The 25,597-nt window shown below is 36.8% G+C and overlaps 1 protein-coding gene across 6 annotated transcripts in view; it reads left to right on the forward strand.

Annotated features, from left to right (window-relative positions):
* Window positions 1–24,973, forward strand: part of FUT8 (fucosyltransferase 8) — a 324,235-nt gene extending 299,262 nt beyond the window's left edge. For all 6 annotated transcript variants that reach the window (XM_007184302.2, XM_007184304.2, XM_057543954.1 and 3 more), the window contains 4 exons: window positions 2,082–2,328; window positions 6,130–6,306; window positions 15,503–15,653; window positions 23,983–24,973. In XM_007184302.2, the coding sequence (XP_007184364.1) occupies window positions 2,082–2,328; window positions 6,130–6,306; window positions 15,503–15,653; window positions 23,983–24,300 (893 nt within the window). In that variant the 3' untranslated portion in view covers window positions 24,301–24,973. The remainder of the gene's footprint in view (window positions 1–2,081; window positions 2,329–6,129; window positions 6,307–15,502; window positions 15,654–23,982) is intronic.
* The last annotated feature ends 624 nt before the right edge of the window (window positions 24,974–25,597 follow it).

Consider the following 25,597-nt stretch of genomic DNA (forward strand, 5'->3'; position numbering starts at 1 on the left):
GAGTGAAGTTTGGAGCTAGTAACATGGAACACTTAGAATAACCTTTTCAGGAAGTAATCACAAAAAGAAGGTAGCTGTACTAATTTTGCTTTTGTTTATGGTCATATATGAGAAGCTAGGATCTTTCTTTCTTTCCCTCTTTGTTTTTTATAAAAAAAGAGCTACCTTTCTTCCTTATTTTTTTCTCTCTCATACATGTACTACTTATCATCTCCACATCAGGGAAAGCACCCCAATTTTCCTTGCCTTAGGGAGACCATTAGAGCTTAATTTAAAATGCAGCTCATTCTTTCCCCACACACTCTTAATTACAGTTTCTCATCTGATAAAGGGGCCCAACTCTTTCTTAACTGGCATGCTAGACGAACTGAAATACTGGCGGTAAATTTGTTTATTCCCATTTACTCCCTCAACAAATGTCATGTTTCAAGGGCTTTGTTCTAAGACTCCTGAAATGAGTTTTACATATCAGAGAGAGAGAGAATATTAACCAGAGGTTTTTAATTCTTAGTTATACCAACTGACTTTCTAATAACTATGCAATTGGTTTGAGTGATCACATACCCAGATCATGTAATTTATTTTAAAATACTTTTCATATATGTAGAAAAACAGAGTTTAAGGACTGTGTTTCATTCTGGTGAATACATTTTAAACGTATTCTAGGTCTGTTCTCTACAAGTATATTCTTTCTTTGACAGTCCAGTGATTAACTGTGATTCTAATTTATTTTGCACAATGACAACATCTTAACTGGAGTTATTTTGTATGTTCAGGTTAATACTTTTTGTTATTGAAAATTTAAGTCAGTACATTTTATATTTGTGAAATCTTTCTGCCTGGTATCTTTGTGTTTTCTAGTTATTACTATGTGGTCTTTAGTATGTGATGTAAACTCTAAGGATGCTGGCTATCACATTTTGGTTTGTTCTCATTGCATTATAAAGTTGATAGAACAACAGTAACATTAATGGTATATAGAAGTTGGGTTTTTAAACCAATCATCATCTACAGAAATTCTCTATCTCTGTTCTAACTTTAAACTTAAAATATCCAGGTAAACAATCAACACAGATTCTATTAATCATCATTGAGAATATAATAGGTCTAATTTTGGCCAAGAAAAAAAAAAGACTTTAGAACTATCAAATTTTTTTCTTCAAAAGAGAGAGATGCTTGTCTTAAAATTGTAATCTTTAGATATCTCTAGAGTCATTGTGGTCTGTCATGAAAGTATGCAAGAGCCATTTGCTATAATGGCAAGCTGGAAGTTTTGAGAACACTATGTCTAATTCAAAAACAACAATTATAGGTTCTACATATAAGTGATATCATACAATATTTGTCCTTCTCTGAACAGCAGAAGTAACACAACATTGTAAATCAACTGTACTCCAATAAAAATTTTTAAAAAACAATTATAAAAAAACAGAACCTTTGCCTAGGGAGCCATGTCCACTGGCGATACGGTTATTCTCTGATTAGATGCTTTGAGTGCTGGATACCATTCTTTTCTTTTTATCTTTATTGGATTATAATTGCTTTACAATGTGGTATTAGTTTCTGCTGTACAACAAAGTGAATCAGCTATATGTATACATATATCCCCTCCCTCTTGAGCCTCCCTCCCACCCTCCCCATCTCACCCCTCTATTACTCAGCCATAAAAAGGAACGAAATTGAGTCATTTGTAGTGATGTGGATGGACCTAGAGTCTGTCATACAGAGTGAAGTAAGTCAGAAAGAGAAAAAAAGAGTACCATATATTAACGTATATATATGGAATCTAGAAAAATGAATACCATTCTTATCTGGGGTATGAGGTGTTGATATGGCAGCACATTATGATAGAAAAGAAAAGGCCATGAACTTGAGGGGCAGACCAACCTGAATGTGAAATTCAGCTCTGTCACTTTTACTCTGGTATCTAGGGCAAGTTACTTAACTTCCTCTGTAAAATGAAAATTATAATACTTCTTTAGAGTTTCTGTGAAGATAAAAGCACCCAGAGTGAGTTCTTGTCAAATGGTAGTTGTACAGGGAATACAGTGTGGTGATGATATGTTTTGATATTCCCTCAGGTGAAGTAAAGGACAAAAATGTTCAGGTGGTTGAGCTCCCCATTGTAGACAGTCTTCATCCTCGTCCTCCATATTTACCGCTGGCTGTACCAGAAGACCTTGCAGATCGACTTGTACGAGTCCATGGTGATCCTGCAGTGTGGTGGGTGTCCCAGTTTGTCAAATACTTGATCCGCCCACAACCTTGGCTGGAAAAAGAAATAGAAGAGGCCACCAAGAAGCTAGGCTTCAAACATCCAGTTATTGGGTAAGAACCTGATTTGTTCCTCCTAAAAGTGCTATGTAGTAGCAGGGATACATACCTTTACAATACAGTGTGAACTTTACAAGATACAGTGTAATTTTCATAGCCCCACCCAAAAACAGAGGTTCCAGAGTTCACCTTAGGCCACAGGGAGATTATTCTTCCTTTGTTCATTTAGAACAGCTGAGTCATCATAATTTAGTCACCCTTAATCATTTGTTCATTTATTCATTCAACAAATATATAAAACCATATTTCTGAAATTAACAGTCTCTCCTGGGGAAACCAGCAAAATCTTATTTTGTTGGGAGTATTTTAGATGCTATACATGACCCCTGCCTTACTCTAACAGGGCTACGAGATGAAGCTCTCATATTTATAGCTTTTCTATTGCACCTTATTCTTAGATTTCATTAATTGCCACTGGTGATTATTTTGCATTTTTGATGTTCTGTTTTCTTTTTTGTTTTGAAAGCTACTTTGAGAATAAAGATATCATTAGTAATGTAAGATAATGTTAAAATTATTGTTTAAAGTTATCTCTTGGCCCACTTGGGAGTTATCATGTATATATGTACAGTCTCATGCTTATGTTAGGGGAGATATATCAGGAAATCCTGGAAGCAAAAAAAAATCCAAAAGAGCATCTTTGTTCACAAGCATGTGCTCCTATACCCATACATAAAAAGTTATGGAGTAAGGAGTTTTCCTGGGTCCTGATGCCAGATTTCACACGATGGGAAATGTTCTTTGCCTAATGGAAAGAATACTAGACTGAGAGTTAAGTGACCTCAGTAATATTCCTGGCTTTTCCCTAATTCTGGGCCACGTTACTTAATAATAGTATTATTGAGCTTTGATTTTTTTTCCATCTGTAAAATAGGGAAGGCAATACCTGCCCTAAAAATGATGATGTGATAACATAAGGATGAAAAAGGATTTTAGTTCTGTGGGAAAAAATGCACTGTAAAATATTATTACCTTTCAGAGAGACTGATGATGCTTAAGTAATTCCTGAAAATAGATTTGTAGGCTAGACTATGGCGTTCTGCAGCTTCTATTGTTTGTAATAAAGTCAGCTATTGATTAATATTGATACATGTGTTGATTCATTCACTTATCTGCAGAATATTTATTGAATACTTGCTACTGTGGGGGACAGAGGTTAAATTTTTTTTAACGGCTCCTTCTAACTCATCACAGTCCATGGGAAAAGAGACTTACACAACTAGCATTATATGAGTAGAATGTGATAAATGCCCTGAGAGAAAGCATAAAAAGTTTTATGAGAGGTCGAGGGAGGGGAAATGTACTTCCATTTCCCAAGAAAGGACCAAGAAAGGCTTCATAGCTGCAGTGTTTGAACAGGATCTTGGAAGATGGAGAACGATACACTATAGTAGTTACATTACCAAAATAACTTCAACTGCATTATCTCATTGATCCTGTAACACAAGCCTGTGATGTGGGCAGAGATAACCATTTTACAAGTGAGGAAACTAAGGAAAGAAAATCTCTCCCCAAAGTTCCAGAGTTTATAAAGGCAAAACCAGGACTTACACCTGCTTAACTTTGTTTGGATTTCCTATAGTTTTACATACCAGAAAGCTACCCTTATTAATTTTTCATGGAGTATCCACCACATTGAGAATTGGCCAAATATAGAAACTTGAAGTACCGCAGACAGCTAAGTTGTTTGCACACTTAGGTAGTGTGCTGTAATGAAAGAGGGGGTGCATTAGAGTTCAAGAATCTGGGGGTCCAATCTAGCTTCTACCACTAACAAGTTATGTGACTTTGGACAACTTACTTGGTCACTCTGGGCCTTCATTAATTGTCACTCTTTTTTCATTTATTAAAACAAAACAAAAGAAAATGCTAGGTTAGATAGTAGTATCTAAGGTTTCTACTTACACAATACTAAACAGTTAGATTTTTGTGTCTACCCATCATCCATTCATTCATTCATTCATTCATTTGTTGTGTTTGGTGCAATTGGGAATAAATAAAATCAGATTCCTTGCCCTGGAGGAACTTTGATAGATAGTGAAAATCAGGCGAGTACACAAATAACTTTTACTTTTGTAAAGACTGGGTTAAAATGTATGTGAAAGAAACCAGCCTCCCTTTGCCTTATATTGTCATTTTGTTCCCTGAAATGTCTTCAGAGACATCAGTTTCTTTAACTGTCAGATGAAAGAGTTACATTAAATCAAATGACTTCTAATATCCTTCACAGGTCTAACATTCTGATTCTTCCATAAAAATTCCATTAAGGTCCTCTCTCAAATTATTGGTCCAGGCCTAATTTCAGGAATACTTGGAAAATTGAGAAAATTGCTTAGTAGTACTCTGCCACTATGTCAAATATTTCTCTTCCTTTGATTTTTCCTTCTTGTTATAGCTCTCCTTTGTTTTTATCTTTATTTTCGTATCTCCCACCCCATTTCTTCCCTGTGTCTTAGTCTTCATATGTATAGAAGTTACTGACCCCTGTTCTAAGTAGTAGAGCTAAAACAAGAACACGGTAAAATCAGAGTTTTAAATAGTGTTTCTTCTCATGAAACTTTTCATTGAAATTCAGTGGAATTGTTCTTTCTGCCCCATCTCATCTCCATGGAGCACAGTGAACAATTCCAAATGTCCTGAGAGAACCAGTGACTAAGAAGAACATGGGAAGGAAAAAATGATATGATAGGTGTTCATACAATAGTATTCACATCTGGACTATCACCTGAAATGCAAAGGAAAGAACAGCCACGAAGATGTCAGAGTAACTACAGTGAAGTTAAATCCTCACTCCAGATTCATAATAAAAAGCTGGTCCTAGGCTTGACTAAAGACATGCCCACATATTGTGACCTAAAGGAAACAAATCTACCTTTTTTCTTTTCCAACATATGAATAGTGGCTTAGTAATTTGGGAAGAGGGGAGATGTGGGAAGGGCAAATTTAAGGAGTGTTTTAACTTATGAAAACAAACTCTGACTATTATTCCTGTTTTCATTAAAATACTGTTGGAAGTCAATGCCTTATTCAGTGCAGGACAATGTAAATCTGTGTCCCCAATTTTACAGTTTTGGAGCTTTTCTTAAATAGGACAGATGAGATCAGTATCTGCTTGGGTTTGATAGAGTAAAAAGCAGGGAAAGGAAATTCATTGTGCCTACAACAAAAAGGCTGGCATGGCTCCATGAACTTAAAATAGTACGAACTCTTAAAAGGTTTGCCTTGCCTTGATTGTGCTATAGGAAGAATCCATACAGGTCTGTGTTTTCCTTGCACAACTTTAAATTCAACAAGCTGACATTACAGTGACAATACAGGATAAAATGAAGAAAAAGAAAACTTGGCACCAAAACATTACAAATGATATATTTAATGTTCTGTAATAGCAACTGTGAATCTTGGCATCCTTTATTGTCAAATATATTAAAAATTATATCCAGTTTTTTCTGGAAGGCTAGTTGGTATTTGCTGCCTTATATGCGGTCTAATTCTGGAATCTCCCATTTATTCCTGATTATGCCAATTACTTTCTCTTTATAAGAAAGCATTCTTCAAAGACTTAACTTATTTTTTCTAATTCCCCTTGTATTAATATGCAAATATATTTAGAATATATGTGTTTGAATTTTTTAAAATATTGGTTTTATTTTTTCTAATGGTGAAAATGAAAGAAAAATTGGTTTAAAATGTCCGTAACACCACCATGAATAGGGGTATAAAGCTGAGTACCCTAAAAGTACTCAGTGAATCAGAACATTATCAACAGAATCTGACTTTCTCCCTCTGCCCCCGCAGAGTCCATGTCAGACGCACAGACAAAGTGGGAACAGAAGCAGCCTTCCACCCCATTGAGGAATACATGGTACACGTTGAAGAACATTTTCAGCTTCTTGCTCGCAGAATGCAAGTGGATAAAAAAAGAGTATATTTGGCCACAGATGACCCTTCTTTATTAAAGGAGGCAAAAATAAAGTAAGTTAGATGAACTAATGATTCTAGAGTGAACCATCTCTTTTCAGTTGAAAGGAATCCTTAATTCCCATGACTTGTGATTCTTGTCACAATGAATGTTATTACTGATTGTTGGGGGTTTTAAATTCAAACAACTGTGTACTTGTGCCACTGCTATTATGATCAAAGCATATGTGAGGTGCCAGCAAGGTGTAGATTTCATTCTGAAACCCCTTCTCTTGACTTGTAGGCAGCAGTCATCTCATTATATACTCACATGACCTTTGTGTGCTTGGAAGGGAGAGAGCAAGCTTTCTGGTGTCTCTTCTTGTAAGGAAGGGCACTAATTCCATCATGAGGGTCCTACCCTCATGACCTTATTTAACCCTAATTACCTCCCAAAGGCCCCACCTCCAAATATTATCACATTGAGGGTTAGGGCTTAAATATATGAATTCTGGGGGGACACAAACATTTAGTCCATAATACTAACCAACTCACAAGACTGTTAGCAATAAAACATACCAGGTGCTTGCCCTTTTGCTCTTACTATCTTCACCAACAATCACAGGCAACTGAAACCATGTGTAAGATATAAGTTTTCATCTTATAAAAATTTCTGGAATTTGGAAATTATATTTTTTAAAAAGGCAAAGAACCAAACGATGAGTTTTGTAAGTGAAATAATAAGGACTGCCAGCTTGTACTGAGCTGTATTGAGCCCATCTGCCTGTATTTCAGGCACTGTGCTAGGTGATGGGGATTCCATGATAAGCAAGACACTCTCTGCTCTCAAGGAATTCCCAATCTAGTAGGGGAATGGACAGTTACAATACAGTATGAGTAGTGCTACTATAGAGTAATACCATCTACTCCAGAAATCATCCCTGAATCCTTGACTCCTCTGTGCATTCCTCTTAGTATTTAGCACTTGCTTACTTCTGTCTCCCTCACTAGGTTATAAGCACTTTAGAAACTATACCTAGTAAGTGCCCAGTAAGTATTGAATTATGTTCATTTCAGTCCTATCTGTTTGAAAACATTTTATTAGCAATTATCATTTGACCTTTTTGACTTTTAATTAATTTATTTCTCAATCCCTCTTTTATGTCACAAATGGGGGTTGGGAAGAAAAACAAATCTGCAATGAATACTATAATGCAGGTATTTATCCATGTCATTGGATAATCATTTAAACCCTATTTCTACCTCATAAGAATCTAAATTAAACTGATATAAATTGCTTTTTCTTTAAGGCTCCCTGTATTGATTATACACACAGACATTCTCTCTCTCTCTCTCTCTCACACACACACACACACACACACGCAGGCGTGTGTGTGCACAAACAAACAAAAGACCAAGAAATTCATCAGCCAAATATAAGCCAAGCTATATAGTTATAATTCTTGTTTAAGTATAAGAGTTAGGGATTAAATGAACATTTGGACATAAAACAAGAAAAACTTTTCACAGATATTTTTCCAGTTTGATATACAGACCTATTAGAGAGAAACAAAGTAGAAATAGTTCATCTTAGTCCTTCATTTTAAAATATCAGACTGAATTTGTAGCTTAGTTGAAAAAATGTTAAAATATTACTTTATTTACTCGTTTACTTGTTCTTGAATGCATCATAAGCTTTTCACTTGATTGGCAAAATAATTCATGCTCATTAGAAAATATGGAGTTGGTAAGTATACAAGCAAGGAAAAAATATTACCCACAGTCTCATTACTCAGTGGCAACAACTATTTAAATATCAACATATTCCCTTCAGTCATTTATGTAGTTATACATTTTTGTAGTTTATCATATTCTATATAATTTGAACTCTTTTTTACTTAATATAGCACTAGATCCCTTTTCCCAGGTTGCTAAAAAAAGTCATTGTAAATCTCTTTTTTTAGTGACTACATATCCACTGAATGGAAATGTCATTGCTTACTTGACCATTCTCTTAATATTTGACAGGTTATTTCCAATTTCCAGTGCTATGAGGTATGCCTGAAATTATCCATATTATTTCCTTAATCTAGATTTCTGGACTTGGAAGTATTTAGGTAAAAGGATATGAATATTTTACAGCTGTGATCCATAGCACAGCATGATAATTTTACACCAAGCAATGCTTGTAGTACAGATGGCAGTAGTATCTACTTGGATTGTGGAAATAGTAAAACTTGATTTTTTCTTTTGTGTGTTTGTGTGTGTGGTCAGAAGCTAGTAACTCCTCTCCCCATGGTAGTCCAGGCAACATTTTTCTCCATATTCTGTTATAAATGTAGCAATAGCATTTTGTGCATATTTTTTTCCTCTTTGGAAATTCTTTGGTTTTCTGAGTCATTTTAAGGATTTTCTTGGGAATTTAAATACCGTTTCTCTCCTTCATTATTTTACTTAAATGTTTTTTCCACTCTGAATTAATTCTGGTTTTGACCTCTCAGGATTGGTTTTGATACCTAAGCAAATCATAAAACTTCTGTTATTGTTTTAGGATACCAAAGCATGAATTAATTTTTCAACAAGGTATATAGAATCCAAGGTGATTATAAGACTTTTCTGCTTCAGGAGGGTGAAGAGATGGAGAATTAAACTTAAATGAGGCATAGTATTCGTACAGTTAGAGAAGAAACCATTTTTCTGACTAGCTTATTCTTTGTAAAAGGGGTCAAGATTAGCTTATATATGTGGCTCCGGTAGTTAATGCTTTGTTGCTTAGTATTATACCTCAGATCTCTCTAGATTAAGACTGAGTTCATTCACGAGATTTTAGCGCCAGCATCCTAGTGACTGTGACAGCTGCTGATGATGTGGAGATCTCTCTCTTAGGTAATTCACTGTTAGAGTGTTTAAATCACAGAATCTTTGGCAGTCAAAGAAGTAAGAACTATTAAAGTTGTCTATCCAGCATTGTATTCTAAGATTGTGGAGACTGGGGTTAGGAGTGAAACAGGAGAAAAAACAAGCCATTAAAAATCTCTCAGATTAAATATTTACATATTTAGTTTGCTCTTTATCAAAAATGCTGGACAAGCTCTTCCTAAAATTAGGTTCATTTAAATGAATAGAGGTAAGAGAAATTTGTTTAAAAGTTGTTGTAAAGCATTTTGTTGCCATGTGAAATGAAGAATCAGCAATAGTGGTAAAGTTCTTCACTACTTTTTTGAACTACATCTAATATGCTAGACAGTTACAGGGCGTTTGGAATACACAAAGAAATAAAAGATAATATGTGGCTCCTTATCTCAGGGCGTATCCAACTGGTAGGCAATATACGGGTAACAAATAATCAGTGTCATTATATAATTGTCCTGAAGGAGTTGTATACTAGGTAGTGAAGTCAAGAAGAGGAGTATCCCCCTCAGTCTGGAGAAAGACCTCACAAAAGAAAATTTGATGTTAGTTTATAATTTCAAGTTACATCTTTGTGGGTGATATAAAAATAAATTTTTGCAAGATGGAAGAAGAAAAAAATATTTTTTTTAATCATTGCCAATCTCTGCAACCTCACAGTGGAAGACTTCTGCTGGCGTACTTGTAGGCATAAGACAAGAAAGAAGCATGTTTGTGTGGAAAGTTTCATGCTCATTATTGGAAGTACAAAATCTCCTTCCCTCATTATTCACTTTGTTTGTTTTTCAACACTCAGTATCCTTCATCAAGCTATCTTTTGCATATAGAGATAAGGCCTGAGGAACTTAGGTGACCTTTTGGTTTGGTCCAAGGAAAAGGCCTTTAAGTTAGGAAGGGCATAGTGTTCACGTCACTTCTCAGTAAAAGGATCCCTCTTGTGTTTGTTTCACTGAGCACCCAAACCTTGCTGACAGTTAGTCTTTATTCTAGGATAAAACCTGTGCTGGTGTGTTTTAACGATTTCCCCCCTCCTCCACCCTCCAGCCTTTTCATATTTATTTGTTTCTGTTTCTGCCCCATGACTGGATCTGCATCTTCACAGGAATCACATTAAAAGTTTTTTTGGTGGTTTTCTTTTCAGAACAAATGTGACATTTCCTTCATCTCCCTGATTCAAAGTTGAGGAGGGCAAAATGTCAGAAATAATGAGGCCAAATGGATCTGAACACTGACTACCAGTCACTGAAACAGTGCTCAGAGACTTTTTCTTCACAGTCATTACTAGAGGCTATGAGAGAAAACGCCTTGGAGGTTGTGGAATGAAGAGAAATCTGAAGCAGCTGTTAGGGAATTAGGAAAACGTCCCAGACATAGGTAGCACTCACCTGTTCATGTATTCATCCACATAGCATTGTGTGGAGTGCTAGATGCTGTGATGCAAAGGAAAATAAGGCATAGTCCTAACCTTTGGGAAATACTGTGTGGGAAAAAGACATGTAAGCTGACTCCTGCTGCCTCAGGGCTTATAAATAGGAACTATTATTCTTTCAACAAATATTTATTGACCTTGTATTATATTCCAGATTCTCTTCTAGGTGCTGAGAATAATAGAGTGAACAAAGCAGATGAAATACCTCTCTTTATAGAGCTTACATTCTAGTTAGGGATGATGAAGGTGGGGAATGAATGCAGACAGTAAATAAACAGTAAGTATATATTATGTTCAGTGATAGTAAGAGCCATGGAGAAAAATTAGGCAAGTAAAAGGGATAGGGATTGCCAAACTCCTCACTAATAAGGCAGCATTTGAGCAGAGATCTAAGAGGGAAGTAAGAGATAAAACCAGGGGAATATCTAGGGAAAGAATGTTTAACAATCACAACTAATGATTTATTGAGCATTTACTATGTGTCAGATACTCTCCTAAGCACTTTACATTGCTTAATTTATTTAATTCTTAAAAAATTATATAAAGTAGGTACAATGACTATCCCCTTTGCATGTAACTTCTGAAAGTTTACAACTTAACTCTGATCTGTCTCATGCACTGAGAAAATTTATTCACTCTATACTAGAGTATAATTAAACCTCTAATTCAGAGTAGAATCATTTGAACGTATAGTAGACTTTTTAAAGACATCCTCTTTTAATATTTTTTAACACATATCTTCTCAGGACTGCCACAATATTAGTTGGTGGACATCTACAAGGAATTTGCTTTCATAAATTTATTACAATGGTTTTCTGTCACCGTTATTTGTTAAGATGGTGCTTATGGGGGTTAAGGGAGACAAGTCTCAGTTATCACAAATTCTAAACTAAAAATTTAAGTGAAGTTTAATCATGATGTTTATATTCTAAAGGAAAAGCTCAGTGACCAAATTTGAAAGCAGGTTGGAGCCTCCTAGAGAGGCAGGAGGCAACTGGGACTCCCCCTGGGGACACATATACTGGCAGCAGCCAGTGGGGAGCTCATTCTACCACAGGGACCCTGGTACTGACAAACAATATTTTGGAGTCCTCCTTCTAGCCTATTAGAACCAGGGGCTTACATGCCCACTAGTTGATCAGCACCAGTACTGGGATCCCCAAACCCCACAGCCAGCCATGCTGGGACCCAGCACTGCCCACCAGCAACACAAGACCAACCTTAGGACTTGTGGGCCTGCAACCAGGCACACCAGGACCCAGCCCAAGCCACCAGTGGGCTGGCACCAGCCCTGGGACTTCCCAGGCCATGTAGCCAGCTGTGTCAGGACCCAGACCCACCTACCAGCAGCTAGCAGCCTCCACATGAGGCAGGGCCAACCGGGCTGGGAACTAGCCCTACCTACCAGCATGCCCACAGTAGTTGACCCCACCACAACAGAAGTGCCCACTCAGCCCACATACAAGGCACCCTTAGATTATATAGCTCTGGTGACCAGAGGGGAGTATGTAGCTGGGCCCCATAGGACATCTCCTACATAAGGTCACTTCTCCAAGAACGAGAAACATAACTGACTTGCCTAATACATACAAATAAACACAGAGAATTAGGCAAAATGAGGTGACAAAGGAACGTGTTTCAAATGAAGGAACAAACCCCAGAAGAAGAGCTAAGCAAAGTGGAGATGAGCAATCTACCCAATAAAGAGTTCAAGGTAATGATCATAAAGATGCTGAATGAACTCAGGAGAAGAATTGATGAACACAGTGGCAGACTTAACAAAGAGTTAGAAAGGGTAAAGAAGAACCAAACAGAGCTGAAGAATGCAATAAGTGAAGTAAAAAATATACTAGAAGGAATCAACAGTAGATTAAGTGATACAGAAGAACAGATCAACAAACTGGAAGACAGAGTAGTGGAAATCACCCAAGCTGAACAAAAAAAAAGAGAAGAATTTAAAAAGTGAGGACAGTTTAAGAGACCTCTGGGACAACAATAGCATACCAACATTTACATTATAGGGATCTCATAGGGAGAAGAGAGAGAGAAAGGGGCAGGGAACTTACTTAAAACAAGAATAGCCAAAAATTTCCCTAACCTGGGAAAGGAAACAGACATCCAGGTCCAGGAAGCACAGAAAGTTCCGAACAAGATCAACCCAAAGAGGTCTACACCAAGACACATTGTAATTAAAATGACAAAAAATAAAGATAAAGAGAGAATCTTAAAAGCAGCAAGAGAAAAGCAGCTAGTTATGTACAAGGGAACTCCCATAAGATTGTCAGTTGACTTTTCAGCAGAAACTTTGCAGGACAGAAGAGAGTGGCATGATATATTCAAAGTGATGAAAGGAAAAAACCTACAACCAAGAATACTTTACCCCACAAGGCTACCATTCGAATTTGAAAGAGAGAGCAAGAGTTTTACAGGCAAGCAAAAGCTAAAATTGTTCAGCACCACTAAACAGGCTTTACAACAAATGTTACAGGGACTTCCCTAAGCATTAAAGAAAAGACCACAACTAGAAATATGAAAATTAAGAAAGGAAAAATCTCATTGGTAAAAGCAAACATACAGTAAAGGTAGTAGATCAACCACTTGTAAAGCTAGTAGGAAACTTGAAAGACAAGTAGTAAATTATCTATATCCACAATACGTGGTTAAGGAATACACAAAACAAAAAGATGTAAAATATGATATCAAAAAACATTAAATGTGGGCAGGGGAAGGCAGGAATAAAAACTGTGGAGTTGTTAGAATGTGTTCAAACTTGAGATCAACTTAAAATAATTATACACACACACACAACCCACCCTTACACCTATAGGAACTAGAAAAAGACGAACAAAGCCCAAAATTAGTAGAAGGAAAGAAATGATAAACATCAGAGCAGAAATAAGTGAAATAGACACTTAAAACAATAGAAAAGATCAATGAAACTAAGAGCTGTTTCTTTGAAAAGATAAACAAATTGATAAACATTTAGCCAGACTCATCAAGAAAAAAGAGAGAGGACCCAAATGAATAAAATCAGAAATGAAAAAAGAGATGTTACAGCCAACACCACAGAAATCAAAAGATCAAAAGGGATTACTGCAAACAACTATTGTGAATAAATGGACAACCTAGAAGAAATGGATAAATTCCTAGAAAATTTCAGTCTCCCAAGACTAAATTAGGAAGAAATAGAAAGTATTAATAAACCAATTACCAGTAATGGAGTTGAATCAAGATTGATCAAAAAACTTCCAACAAACAAAAGTCCAGGACCAGATGGCTTCACAGGTGAATTTTATAAAATATTTAAAGAAGAGTTAATGCCTATGCTTCTCAAACTATTCCAAAAAATTGAAGAAGGAACAATTCTGAACTCATTCTACAAGGCCAACATCACCCCAATTCCAAAACCAGACAAAGACGCCACAGAAAGAGAAACTTACAGGCCGATATCATTGATGAGATACAAAAATCCTTAACAAAATATTAGCACACCGAATCCAACAGTACATTAAAAGGATCATATACCATGATCAAGTAGATGCAAGGATAGTTCAATATTTGCAAATCAATCAATGTGATACACCACATTAACAAAACAAAGGATAAAAATCTTATGATCATCTCAATAGTTGCAGAAAAAGCTTTTGACAAAATTCTATATTCATTTATAATAAAACTCTCAACTAAGTGGGTGTAGAGGAGACATACCTCAACATAACAAAGGCCATAAGATATCACAGACTAACAGCTAACATAATACTCAACCGTGAAAAGCTGAAAGCTTTTCCTTTAACATCAGGAAGAAGACAAAGATGCCCAGTCTCACCACTTTTATTCAACATGGTATTGAAAGTCCTAGCCACAGCAACCAAAAGTTGTTAAGAGACTAAATCCTAAGAGTTTTCATCACAAAGAAAATTTTTTTTTCCTTTTTTAAAAATTTTGTCTGTATATGAGATGATGAAAGTTCACTGAACTTATTGTGGTAACCATTTCATGATGTGTGTAAGTCAGATCATTGTGCCTTAAACTTATACAGTGCTCTTATGTCAATTATATCTCAATCGGGACTTCTCTGGTGGTCCAGTGGTAAAGAATCCACCTTACAATGCAGGGGACGCGGGTTCAATCCCTGGTCAGGGAACTGGGATCCCACAGGACGCGGGGCAACTAGGCCTGCACGCCACAACTACTGAGCTCATGTGCCTCAGCTAGAGAGCCCACATGCTGCAAACTACAGAGCCCACGTGCTCTGGAACCCGCACGCTACAACTGCAGAGCCCACGCGCTCTGGAGCCTGTAGGCCACAACTAGAGAGAAGTCTGCGCACTGCAACGAAAGATCCCATATGCCTCAACGAAGATCCCACATGCCTCAACGAAGATCCCGCATGCCGCAACTAAGACCCGATGCAACCAAAAACAAATAAAATAATAGATCTTTTAAAAAATTATATCTCAGTAAAACTGGAAGAAGAAAAAACAATGTATAAATTATATTTTTAAAAAGATATATGCTTAAGGATAAAAGTGGGAAAGGAATGCATAAAATGAAAATGTGTCTGTGTGAAAAAAATATGAAAGCAGGTTGAAAAACCTCTTCAAGGTCACTTATTACAATGAAAATAAAGAGCTTTCTGTTTTCAATTCTTTCATGAATTGAAAGGGACATTCTGATGCATATGTGTATTTTATATGACATGCCAATAACTGTTAACATACGGGACACCCCAGAATGGTTTCTGCCCCATCAATGGATTCAAAGATGCTTTGACAGCTACTCTATTGAATGCCAGAATTAAAGCTTTTCTTACTGTCAGAAAGAGGGGGACTCTTGGTTAAAGGAGCTGGCTACCTCCTGCTGATAGGATACTATTTCCTGACAGAATTCTATGATTTCAGTGAGTTTGTATAAATTTATTTCTTTTTTCAGGTACCCCAGTTATGAATTTATTAGTGATAACTCTATCTCTTGGTCAGCTGGACTACATAATCGATACACAGAAAATTCACTTCGAGGTGTGATCCTGGATATACACTTTCTCTCCCAGGCAGACTTCCTAGTGTGTACTTTTTCATCCCAGGTAAGCATTTTTAAGTGATCAATACTCTGGTTATATTGGGTCAGGAAGTTCTTGGATTTTTAAAAAATGTTAGTTTTCATGACTCAGGTACAATTTTTTTAATATTGGGGAATGATCCCTTTTGTGAAAAATGAGAAGATTCCAGAAAACATAGCTATTTGAGTGCACTGAATATTTAATTGTTTGCAAGCAATTGTTGAATACATCTCTACTGAAGCCAGCTACTGGGGTTGTTTAAAGTACTTGGCTTATTCACAGCATTTAACAGAAACAGCAAGTAATGACGTTTACTTAATACTTTCTGATTTTGCATACAATCAGTATGTAACCAGAATCCATCCATTTCTACACATCAGTGCACTGATACTGAGAGGCTTAAATGCTCAGCATTTTGCCTCACTTGATTGCTTTATAGAAAATAAGAAAGAGTAAATGTAATTCCTCTTTCAAGTCCTTTTAACATTTCTACCAAGCAAGAAACTGTACATTATTTTTAAGCAATACCATATTATAATCATTCTTTGAGTTTATTGTTATAGATAATTAATATGTTGTTGGTTTGGTGTGTGTGTTTTTATGAGTGCTCCAATCAGCCTTATATGCCCGGTGGAATATCAGCATAGAAAGATTTATTGTGGATTTTATTCAACTGTCTCATTTATGTGCATATTATTGGTTAGTTTTTTCAACAAGCTGTTAAATGATTGTTTGTGCTCAGACCTATACTAGGTGTAGAGGGAATTTCAAAGGAGATCGAAGATACAGCTCTTACCCTGGTCTAGAATCTAGTGAGCAAAATATCCACATGAAATAACCAGAGAATAATTACAAAGAAATATAAACCATGTAAGATAAATATATGCCTGAAAGCTTAGAAGAAGCAGAGAAAAGAAAGTGTGAAAAGGAAAGCCACATCATTTACATGGGAATATACTGCAGAGAGTATAAAGAAATGGGCAGTTTTTTATTATGTGACAATGCACACTGTCACAATGGTATGGTGCTATGATTGTTGGAAAGATACTTATCCCAGCAAAGCCTGTATGAGTTCCTTCAATGTGGCATAAGAATACAACTTAAGACGCAAAGACAGCTACACAGAACAGGAGTCACATGGCAGCAGTCCTCATCAGAGGGAAAACATGAAGGCATTATAGCTGATGTTCTCCCTAATTGGGGTGAGGATCCTATCTTTGAGAAGGGGGTGGGATGGGGGGAGGAGTTGTAACTACCTAGTCCCTCTCAACTGCTTTTGAGAATCTGGCTATGTGCCTACGTGATCAACAGGTGCAAATAACACATTTTCGAATGCTTATTGTTAGAATGATTGAATCAAGAGTCACTTTCCCAGATGTACCACCTCCTCTGTAGTCCTAGATTTAGGCCGTCCTAAAGTCTATTCCTTTAGTCCAGGGTTTCTCAACCTGGCACCGTTGGCATTTGGGGCTGGATAAGTTGTTGTGAGGTGCTGTCTTGTGCATTATAGGATGCTTAGCAGCGTCCGTGGCCAGTAGACCCTCACCTCAAGTTGTGACAGCCAACAGTGTCTCCAGACATTGCCACATGTCCCGGGTGGGGGGGAGTGGGAGGGCAAAATCACCCTTGTGAGAACCACTGCTCTAGTTATAAAGCTCTAAAAGTAAATAAATACATACATGTCTAAACATTTACCAACCTTACATGGAGGTAGACACTGAGACTTACAAGGACGTGCTCTATGTTTTGCTTTCCTTTGTCCAGCTCTCCTTAATAATGCCATTAGGCTCACTCTGGAAAGAAAATCTTTTTTTTTTTCCCCCTTTTCAAGGATGTGCTGTAGAATTTTTGATCCTCATAGCCTCATAAGTCTAGTTTCGACTCAGAAATCAGAACCTCTGTCACTTCATGATACTGGAAACCTGTCCAGGTTTGAAGAGCATATTGTTCATACTACTTTGTTCATTTTATGCATAATATCAACCTCTGTGTCTTCTTCAGACCTCAGATCCAGAGAAACAGTTTATATGAAGAAAGCGTAGTACTGAGAGGTCTGGTTGTGTCCAAAGGAATAAGATTTGTGATTATATATTATATTGTTCCTAAAACCTCTTGGCAAGTGAAAGTTCATCCAAAATAACTCTGATCATTTAAACCAATATTTTGTGTCCCAAAATAGACTTGAATACCTCAAAACATGTTAGGGCTCAGAATAAAAGTTTAACAGTAAAAAATACCTTACATTTATATAGTGAGTAGCAGTTTGCTAAGTGTGATCACCTCCTTTATTGGTGACTAACAGCTGTAGCATTTGAGACTGTGGAATAATTCCACATTCAGTGATTAATCTTTGGGCTTCCTTGCACCCCAGTTTTTTTTGTTTTTTTGTTTTCTTGTTTTTTTTTGGCTGCATTGGGTCTTCATTGCTGCGTGCGGACTTTCTCTAGTTGCGACGAGCAGGGTCTACTCTTTGTTGCAGTGCACGGGCTTCTCATTGCGGTGGCTTCTCTAGTTGCAGAGCATGGGCTCTAGGCACACAGCCTTCAGTAGCTGTGGCACGTGGGCTCAGTAGTTGTGGTACACGGGCTTAGTTGCTCCACGGCATATAAGATCTTCCTGGACCAGGGCTCGAACCCGTGTCCCCTGCATTGGCAGGCAGATTCTTAACCACTGCGCCACCAGGGAAGTCCCACACCCCACTATTTTTTGAAAATATTTTTAGTAAAAAGGCATTTGGTACAGTTTAATATTTTTGTGGTGTAAACGAGTTGGTTGGTGGCTTATAGCATAAACCAAACCAAAATTGCCATAAACCAAAATCAGAATCGTTTGAAGAATGCCCCCAAAATGTCTCATCAGCAGTAGCAGTGGAGTTTGAGAAAACGTCACTGATGACATCAAAGTATCAAGCCATTGACTTCACGAGACAGAGAACAAGAATGAGGCATTGTGGGCTCTGGAGTCAGACTACCTGGGTTTAAATCCAACTTTGACCACCTAGTGACTCTGTGGTGTTTGAACAAATTACTTAGCCTATCACTGACTTTTCCCCCCTCCTTGTAAAAATGGTAATAACAATAATACCTACTGCATAAAGTTTTTGTGAGGATTAAAGAGTTATTATATGTAAAGCACTGAGAATAGTACTCAGCAATATGTTAAAAGCAATGTTAGCTGCTATTATTATTTATAAAGGAATAGGTATAGGTATATCTTTGCCTGTTAGACTCTACAGTATTTATTTTAACAGCTTTTTTTCACATGGCCCCATTTCAGACTATATGATCTCACGTTTTAGAAGGAACATGAAATATGCTGTTCAAGGACTCCATTACCTCTGCTTATGGTCATGGGTGATGCTTAGGTTCCACATAGTCATTGTGTGCATTGGATGTGTGTAACAATTCTTCATAAAGAATAATAACCAGTAACATTCGGCATATTAATTCCTGTGCCAAGGTACCACCTTAACTCTATTTTATGTAGCTTATTGAAAGAGAGCGTCACCATATAATACGAATTTTCAGAAACAAAAGCTCTTCATTCCCAAAGGGTGAGTGATAAGTAATAGTATTTGCTTTAGCAAATGCAGGTAAACTTGTGTATGTTTTGACTTTAGGGAAATTAATCTGCAGACTTTCCTGCAGAAAACAGAAGAAGACTAAAGCCTTACATCCAGAAGGGTGATAAGAGAATAAAACAATGAGAACCAAATCTCAGCCCAGAATAAAACATGGACAACTAACTTTCAAACTTTGCTTGATGATAATCTCATTTCAAGAGATGGTTAGAAGGGATAAAAGTTTAGTATCTTCTTCATAATGTTTTGACAATCCTGAAGTTTCAGTCATGTAAACTTTCTGTCTCCTGTATACTACCCTTTGAGGAGTTTTATGCTATATGACAATAGTGAGAAAGAGTTTATCTGTTGACCATGTGCTATTGTAGACAATACTGGAAGAATGAAATGTATTGTTAGAAGGAAATTGCAAGGCCTGATTGATGTTTGAGAAACTGTAGGCACAAATGTCATGACATCTTAATCAGGATTCTTTATAAGGTTTTGGACCCATTCTTCTCAGTCTTAGGGCTTCTAATCATTCTTGGTTTTATATCCAAAGTGAGGTCTGGGAATTCTCTCTCCTTAAGTGAAAAGTTTTTACAAGCCAAGAATATGACTCTACTCTCTAATTTTGTTACTATTGTTGCACTCAGTTTTCTGAATTCCTTCATCAGAGCTGTTTCTCATAGCCAAGTTTGTCCTAAAAGCCTCATAAATTGAAGAAAACAATCTTCAGGATTTAGCCTGAAAATTAGAGGCAATATTAACACTTTTCAACAGCATCAAGTAAGTTTTGAAAGCTATGCAGTGCATCGCATTCCAAACTATTCTACCAAATGCTCTAATCTTGTTCTGTGTTACTGGAAGCTGCCTATGCCCTAAGCATCTACTATGTCATTTATGTTACTTTCATATTTAATGAAACCATCTAAAATCTGAAGCAAAGGAATTGGAGTTCCAATTCCAGCAGTTGACAGCTCACTCAGTTGTAGATGGGCAAAATATCAGAAAGGTTTTCTTTTTTAAAATATTGTTCATCAAGTTTTAGAATCAGGTTTTATAACTCTGGAATCTGATTTACAAAAATGGTTTGTAGATGTCCACTTTAAAGACTATGGGTAATCAACATTTTTTAAGGAACAGTCAACATTGTTCAGTAGTTTCTCAATCATTAAAATCACCATAGGACAAAATTTCTTTTTTTCCCCCTGAGACACTTCCCTTTGTGGCACTTAATATGACATTCTCCTGGCATTCTCTGTTGTTTCATTCCAAATCCACACACAACACGACTGGCCTCATCACGTTTTGAACCAGATTTTGGAAAGCCCAGAGGGAGAAACCAGATACTACATTCATCTTATTCTAGACAGATGACTCTCGATAGGAATTTCCACTGAGGTATGGTTCATGAAACGACAGTGGATACTGTTCTCTCATTGAATAGCAAAACAAAGCAGTTTACAGTAAAAGTGCACAGATATCCCATCCTCACGCAGTGAGACAAGAGCCCACTTCCAACTTCTCACACTAGGAGATCCTTCTGGCCCTGTCAACTTTGACAAAAAAACCAAGATCCCATCTGCTCTGAGAAAGCTTTGGAGGCTCATGCAAAGCTCAGCTGGTTGTTACTCAGGGATAAAATTCAAACTAATGGACCTTCCTCCGCTTTTCAATTTTTTTTTTTTTTAAATACAGTCATATCTATGTTTTATCCTTTGGCAGGATTTTTGCTCTTACTCATTACTGTGTGCTTAGTAGTGTTCTAAAAATGATATAGTGCCACATCAACAGCAAATGAAATAAAACATATGTGTGGCCAGGCACTGCTTTGCAAACCATAGACTACCCCTCTCAATCATGCTACCTGTCAGGTATCAAACCTGAGTATTGACATCAACTGAAAGACCTCATTTACCTGTCACGTGATTTGGATTTGTTAAGCCCAGAGAGGAAGCCTAGGGTGATTAAATGCAAACGTTGACACTATAGTAATCTTTCTAGCCCTTTGCAGTAAATTGCCCCATGGTTAATATAGAGAAAAATTTTTAATTACTCAGAATGTTATATATGGATCTTAAGGATTAAATATCACCAGTGGACTTGCATCTCCACTGCTGGACTGGTATTATGCATGGAGCAGTATTCATTCAGAAGGTACTTACTGAGCGGCTACTCTGTGGCAGGCACTGTTCTAGGTACTTATCCTTACAACCTAAGGCAGTTCAGTGTATAGTGTAGAGACAGAGAGTTCTAATTACATTTCTGTCATTTACTAGCTCCTTTATTCATTTTTTATTTTTTGGAAATTAATCTTTCTTTGGCATAGTTTCTTCAGCTGTAAAATATAAATAATAACAGTAACCAACTCATAGAGTTGTTGTGAGAGTTAAATGAGTTGAGAGGAAGCATGTGTGCAAGCGCAGCTATTAGAACAGTGCTCAGTAAGCTCAGCTGCTCTCTTGATTGCCATTATTATGAGAAGGAGAAAGGGTCTTATATTGGTCCACTCTGTGTCTGAAAGTTCTACCATTCGTAATTTCTTTGGCTTAAGAAAGTACATGTGTTATCCAGTGGCCTAATACATCAACAACTTTGATACCAAAACATAAACTGATTATTAGGATTACCCCAAAAGAAAGCACGTCCCTAAGGGTGTGGGACTGAGGGCAGTGTTGTTTTTATGAGAGTGAGAAGTTTATTAGTGAAAGGAGGAAACACATTAAGGTTCATTGCCACGGTGAGCATTGTGGTCATCCGAAAGACAGTACAAGGTCTTGCAGCCCTGGCTAGGGATAATTGAAAAGTGGGTGGAGGGGCCCTGAATATAAGACTCTCAGGTTTTCCCAAGGCCAGCCTTGGCCTTAAGTTATATCTTTCTGCTATTAAAATGTGAACATGGAGAATAGGATCTGCAAGAAAAAATATGCTTAGCAGTTAACAACCATACACAGACTGCCTGGGTTCAAAACCTGAATATGCCACTTAATAGTAGTGTAACCTTGAGCATATTCCTTAACTGACCTTTGACATCCATAAAACGAGCATGATAAAATTTTATGGGGCTACTGACAATTAAATTAGACCTAGAAACAACGTCTGACAGAAAAAACTCAGTAAATATTAGCCTCTATCATTGTTATGGTACTTTGCTATTATTGGAGCTGCTTTGTTTTAATTATTTAGTTTCTTTCCAAAGGCTTAACTTGATTTTGCTTGTGCTGTGTGGGCCTTTGGCTGAATTTGAAGTTCAAGTTCCAAATCTTTTTTAGCCTCATTTTGTTATAGTTTCAGTATTCTACCAGTGATCTCAATCGTACCAATATAAAATTAGTTTGTTGATGAAGTAGCAAATTTGAAAGCAAAGTTATTTTCTTGGTTCCATGTCTAGTTGAAATTCTAGCACTAGAATTTGGGCAGATCTCCTTGTATTTTAGTCCCTATCTGCAAAATTAAAAATACTATCTAAACTTAGTTTCACTTACAAATTACATATAGCATGTGAAAACCGCCCCTCGGGTTCCTAAAATTCAGACTTGTTAAGGAGTTAAGTTGATGATTAACCTAATCAGATTCCATTTGCTCATAACATTTAAGAATTCAGTTTTTGATATCATGAATGCCAAAATTTTAAAGAACTGCTGGGTAATCCTAAATTGCTCCACTGAGCAGATTAACAATTACTATTAGTATCATTTTAAATATGTGCAAAAGTATTGGTGTAGGGACAATAAAACTTCATTAACGGAAGTAACTACAACTGGAGATGTAGGAAAATTTGACCTGAGTTGAGTCCTGTGTTCACAGTGTATAATGGAAGAATTTTCTAAGCAAAATGATAATATTCTCTCTTTGGTCTTCACCTATTCTTAGAAAAGTTTCTGAAACCCATTTACTCTATAATGAATATATTTGTTAATTGCTTAAAATGTTATACCTCCATTAAGATAGTTATAGTTTAACTATCACCAAGTATGAAGCTCAAGGAATGAAGCTCAGATTGTGGAATTCCAGCTGCCATCCAGTGGGAATGGAAGGTATTTTTTGGACAGAGGAATCTTTTAAGTAGCCATAAGTGCATCAGGTAGCTGCCTCATCCCCAAAGGCTAGTTCATCTTATTTCAGTCTAGATGCTACTGTCTACACATCACACACATCACACTTTAGAACAGAAGTGGCAGATATATTTTAGCTCATTTGGCAATAGTTGGTTGTCAGTAATTACATGAATTTCGGTTGAGAAGAGTTCCGAGACCAAGTCCAAATTAGCAGAAAAGAGTATGTGATTTATTAACACTGAATGAAGGAAAGGGAGCAGCAGCATTTGTGTAAAATATTTATAATCCTGATTCTAATCCTGAACCTTGAATTCACCAAGGGCATAGACTGTGTCTTACTCATTATTGTACCACTAGTGCCCAACATGGAACATTCTGTGGCTCTTAATAAATTTTTATTAAAATTAAAATTTTATATTTTAATAAATATGAATTTATGAATTCATATTCATAAAATACTTTGCACTATATATACACATACTTTTTTTCTCTGAGAGATCTTAATTGTAATTATCCTTTATGTTAAAAAAAAAGATACAAGCACAGAAATGAAGAATGACTTGTACCATCATCTGAGAGCAAATGGACTGAAAACCTGTGACTAGAATCCACTGCTTCTCGTTCTCTCAGTCCTGGTCCTAGTCTAGTCCTAGTCTCTTTGGCCAAGAGCTTTCGGATTGCTATGAAGGAGATCTTACACATGCTAACCAAATTTTTTTCATACTTTCCCAAGGTCTGTCGAGTTGCTTATGAAATCATGCAAACACTGCATCCCGATGCCTCTGCAAACTTCCATTCTTTGGATGACATCTACTATTTTGGGGGCCAAAATGCCCACAACCAGATTGCCATTTATCCTCACCAACCTCGAACTGCAGATGAAATCCCCATGGAACCTGGAGATATCATTGGTGTGGCTGGAAACCATTGGGATGGCTATTCTAAAGGTGTCAACAGAAAACTGGGAAGGACGGGCCTATATCCCTCCTACAAAGTTCGAGAGAAGATAGAAACAGTCAAGTACCCCACATATCCTGAGGCTGAGAAATAAAGCTTAGATGGACGAGAAAGACAACCAAACTCAGTTCAAACCGTTTGAGCCAAACAGTAGATGAAGAAGGCCCCAACCTAACAACTCATGGTTAAATGAGTCAACACCCTCGTCGCCAGGAGCAGCTGGGATCTGACAGATGCTTCATTGGTGGAATTCCTCTTTAACAAGGGCTACCGTGCCCTCAAAACCATGCACAGTCCGATAATGTACTCACGTATAACATACAAACAGGTTGTTTTCTACTTTACCCGTTCTTTCAAGATTATGTCCCCATGAAACAAACACTGCCACATTGTGTAATTTAAGTGACACAGACATTTTGTGTGAGACTTCAAACATGGTGCCTATATCTGAGAGACCTATGTGACCTAATGAGATGACTCTAATAGCTCCCTCCTGTGGGGAGCTTGATTCTTAGCCAGTGGTGGTATTGTAACCACTGAATTCACTCCAATCAACAGATTCAGAATGAGAATGGATGTTTTTGTCTGGAATTTTTTTTTGAGTAATTGTACCAGTTCATCCACCTCATCATTAATAAGTGAAGGATACAACAGAAAATAAAATATTCATACTCCATTAGGAACTTTTGTAAAACAATACCATGAACAGATTCTTTAGTACTCAATGTTTCCGGACATTCTCTTTGATAACAAAAAATAAATTTTAAAAACAGGAATTTTGTAAAGTTTCTAGAATTTTATATCATTAGATGATGATGCGGCCAGCTTTATAGTGGAAAATGTTGATAAAAAGAAGAGTTTTATAGTTCTTCTGCTTTACTTTTTTTTTTTTTTTTCTGTTTCAGATTGAGTGGCTTAGCTCAGAGAGTCATTGGTCCATTTTAACACTGAAAACTGAGTTTAGTTGGTGCACATTACAGAGTTGCTCAGAACAATCTTAGGGAAATTTTATTTTATTATTTTGGACATTGTTTATTTGATTTAATTGAATCAAATAATCATACTCCTCACTGCCAGAGGAACTATCCCCTCCACTTCCAAGCTAACAATTTCAGGCTTGTTCTTTCTTCTTGTGGCTATTGTCACTTTTTGTGAGTTGAGACCTGTTGTTTTATCCAGGAAATGATTTGTGCCCTTTCCTATCATGTCCTGCTTTTGAGAGTACCAGGAATCTGTGGGGTTGGGAAACTGGCTCTGTTTCCTTTTTTAAAAAAATTTATTTATTTATTTATTTATTTATTTATTTACTTTTGGCAGCATTGGGTCTTCATTGCTGCACACAGGCTGTCTCTATTTGTGGCGAGCGGGGGCTACTCTTTGTTGCAGTACAC

The sequence above is a fragment of the Balaenoptera acutorostrata genome, chromosome 3 (genome assembly GCF_949987535.1).
Source record: "Balaenoptera acutorostrata chromosome 3, mBalAcu1.1, whole genome shotgun sequence".
Taxonomy (NCBI): domain Eukaryota; kingdom Metazoa; phylum Chordata; class Mammalia; order Artiodactyla; family Balaenopteridae; genus Balaenoptera; species Balaenoptera acutorostrata.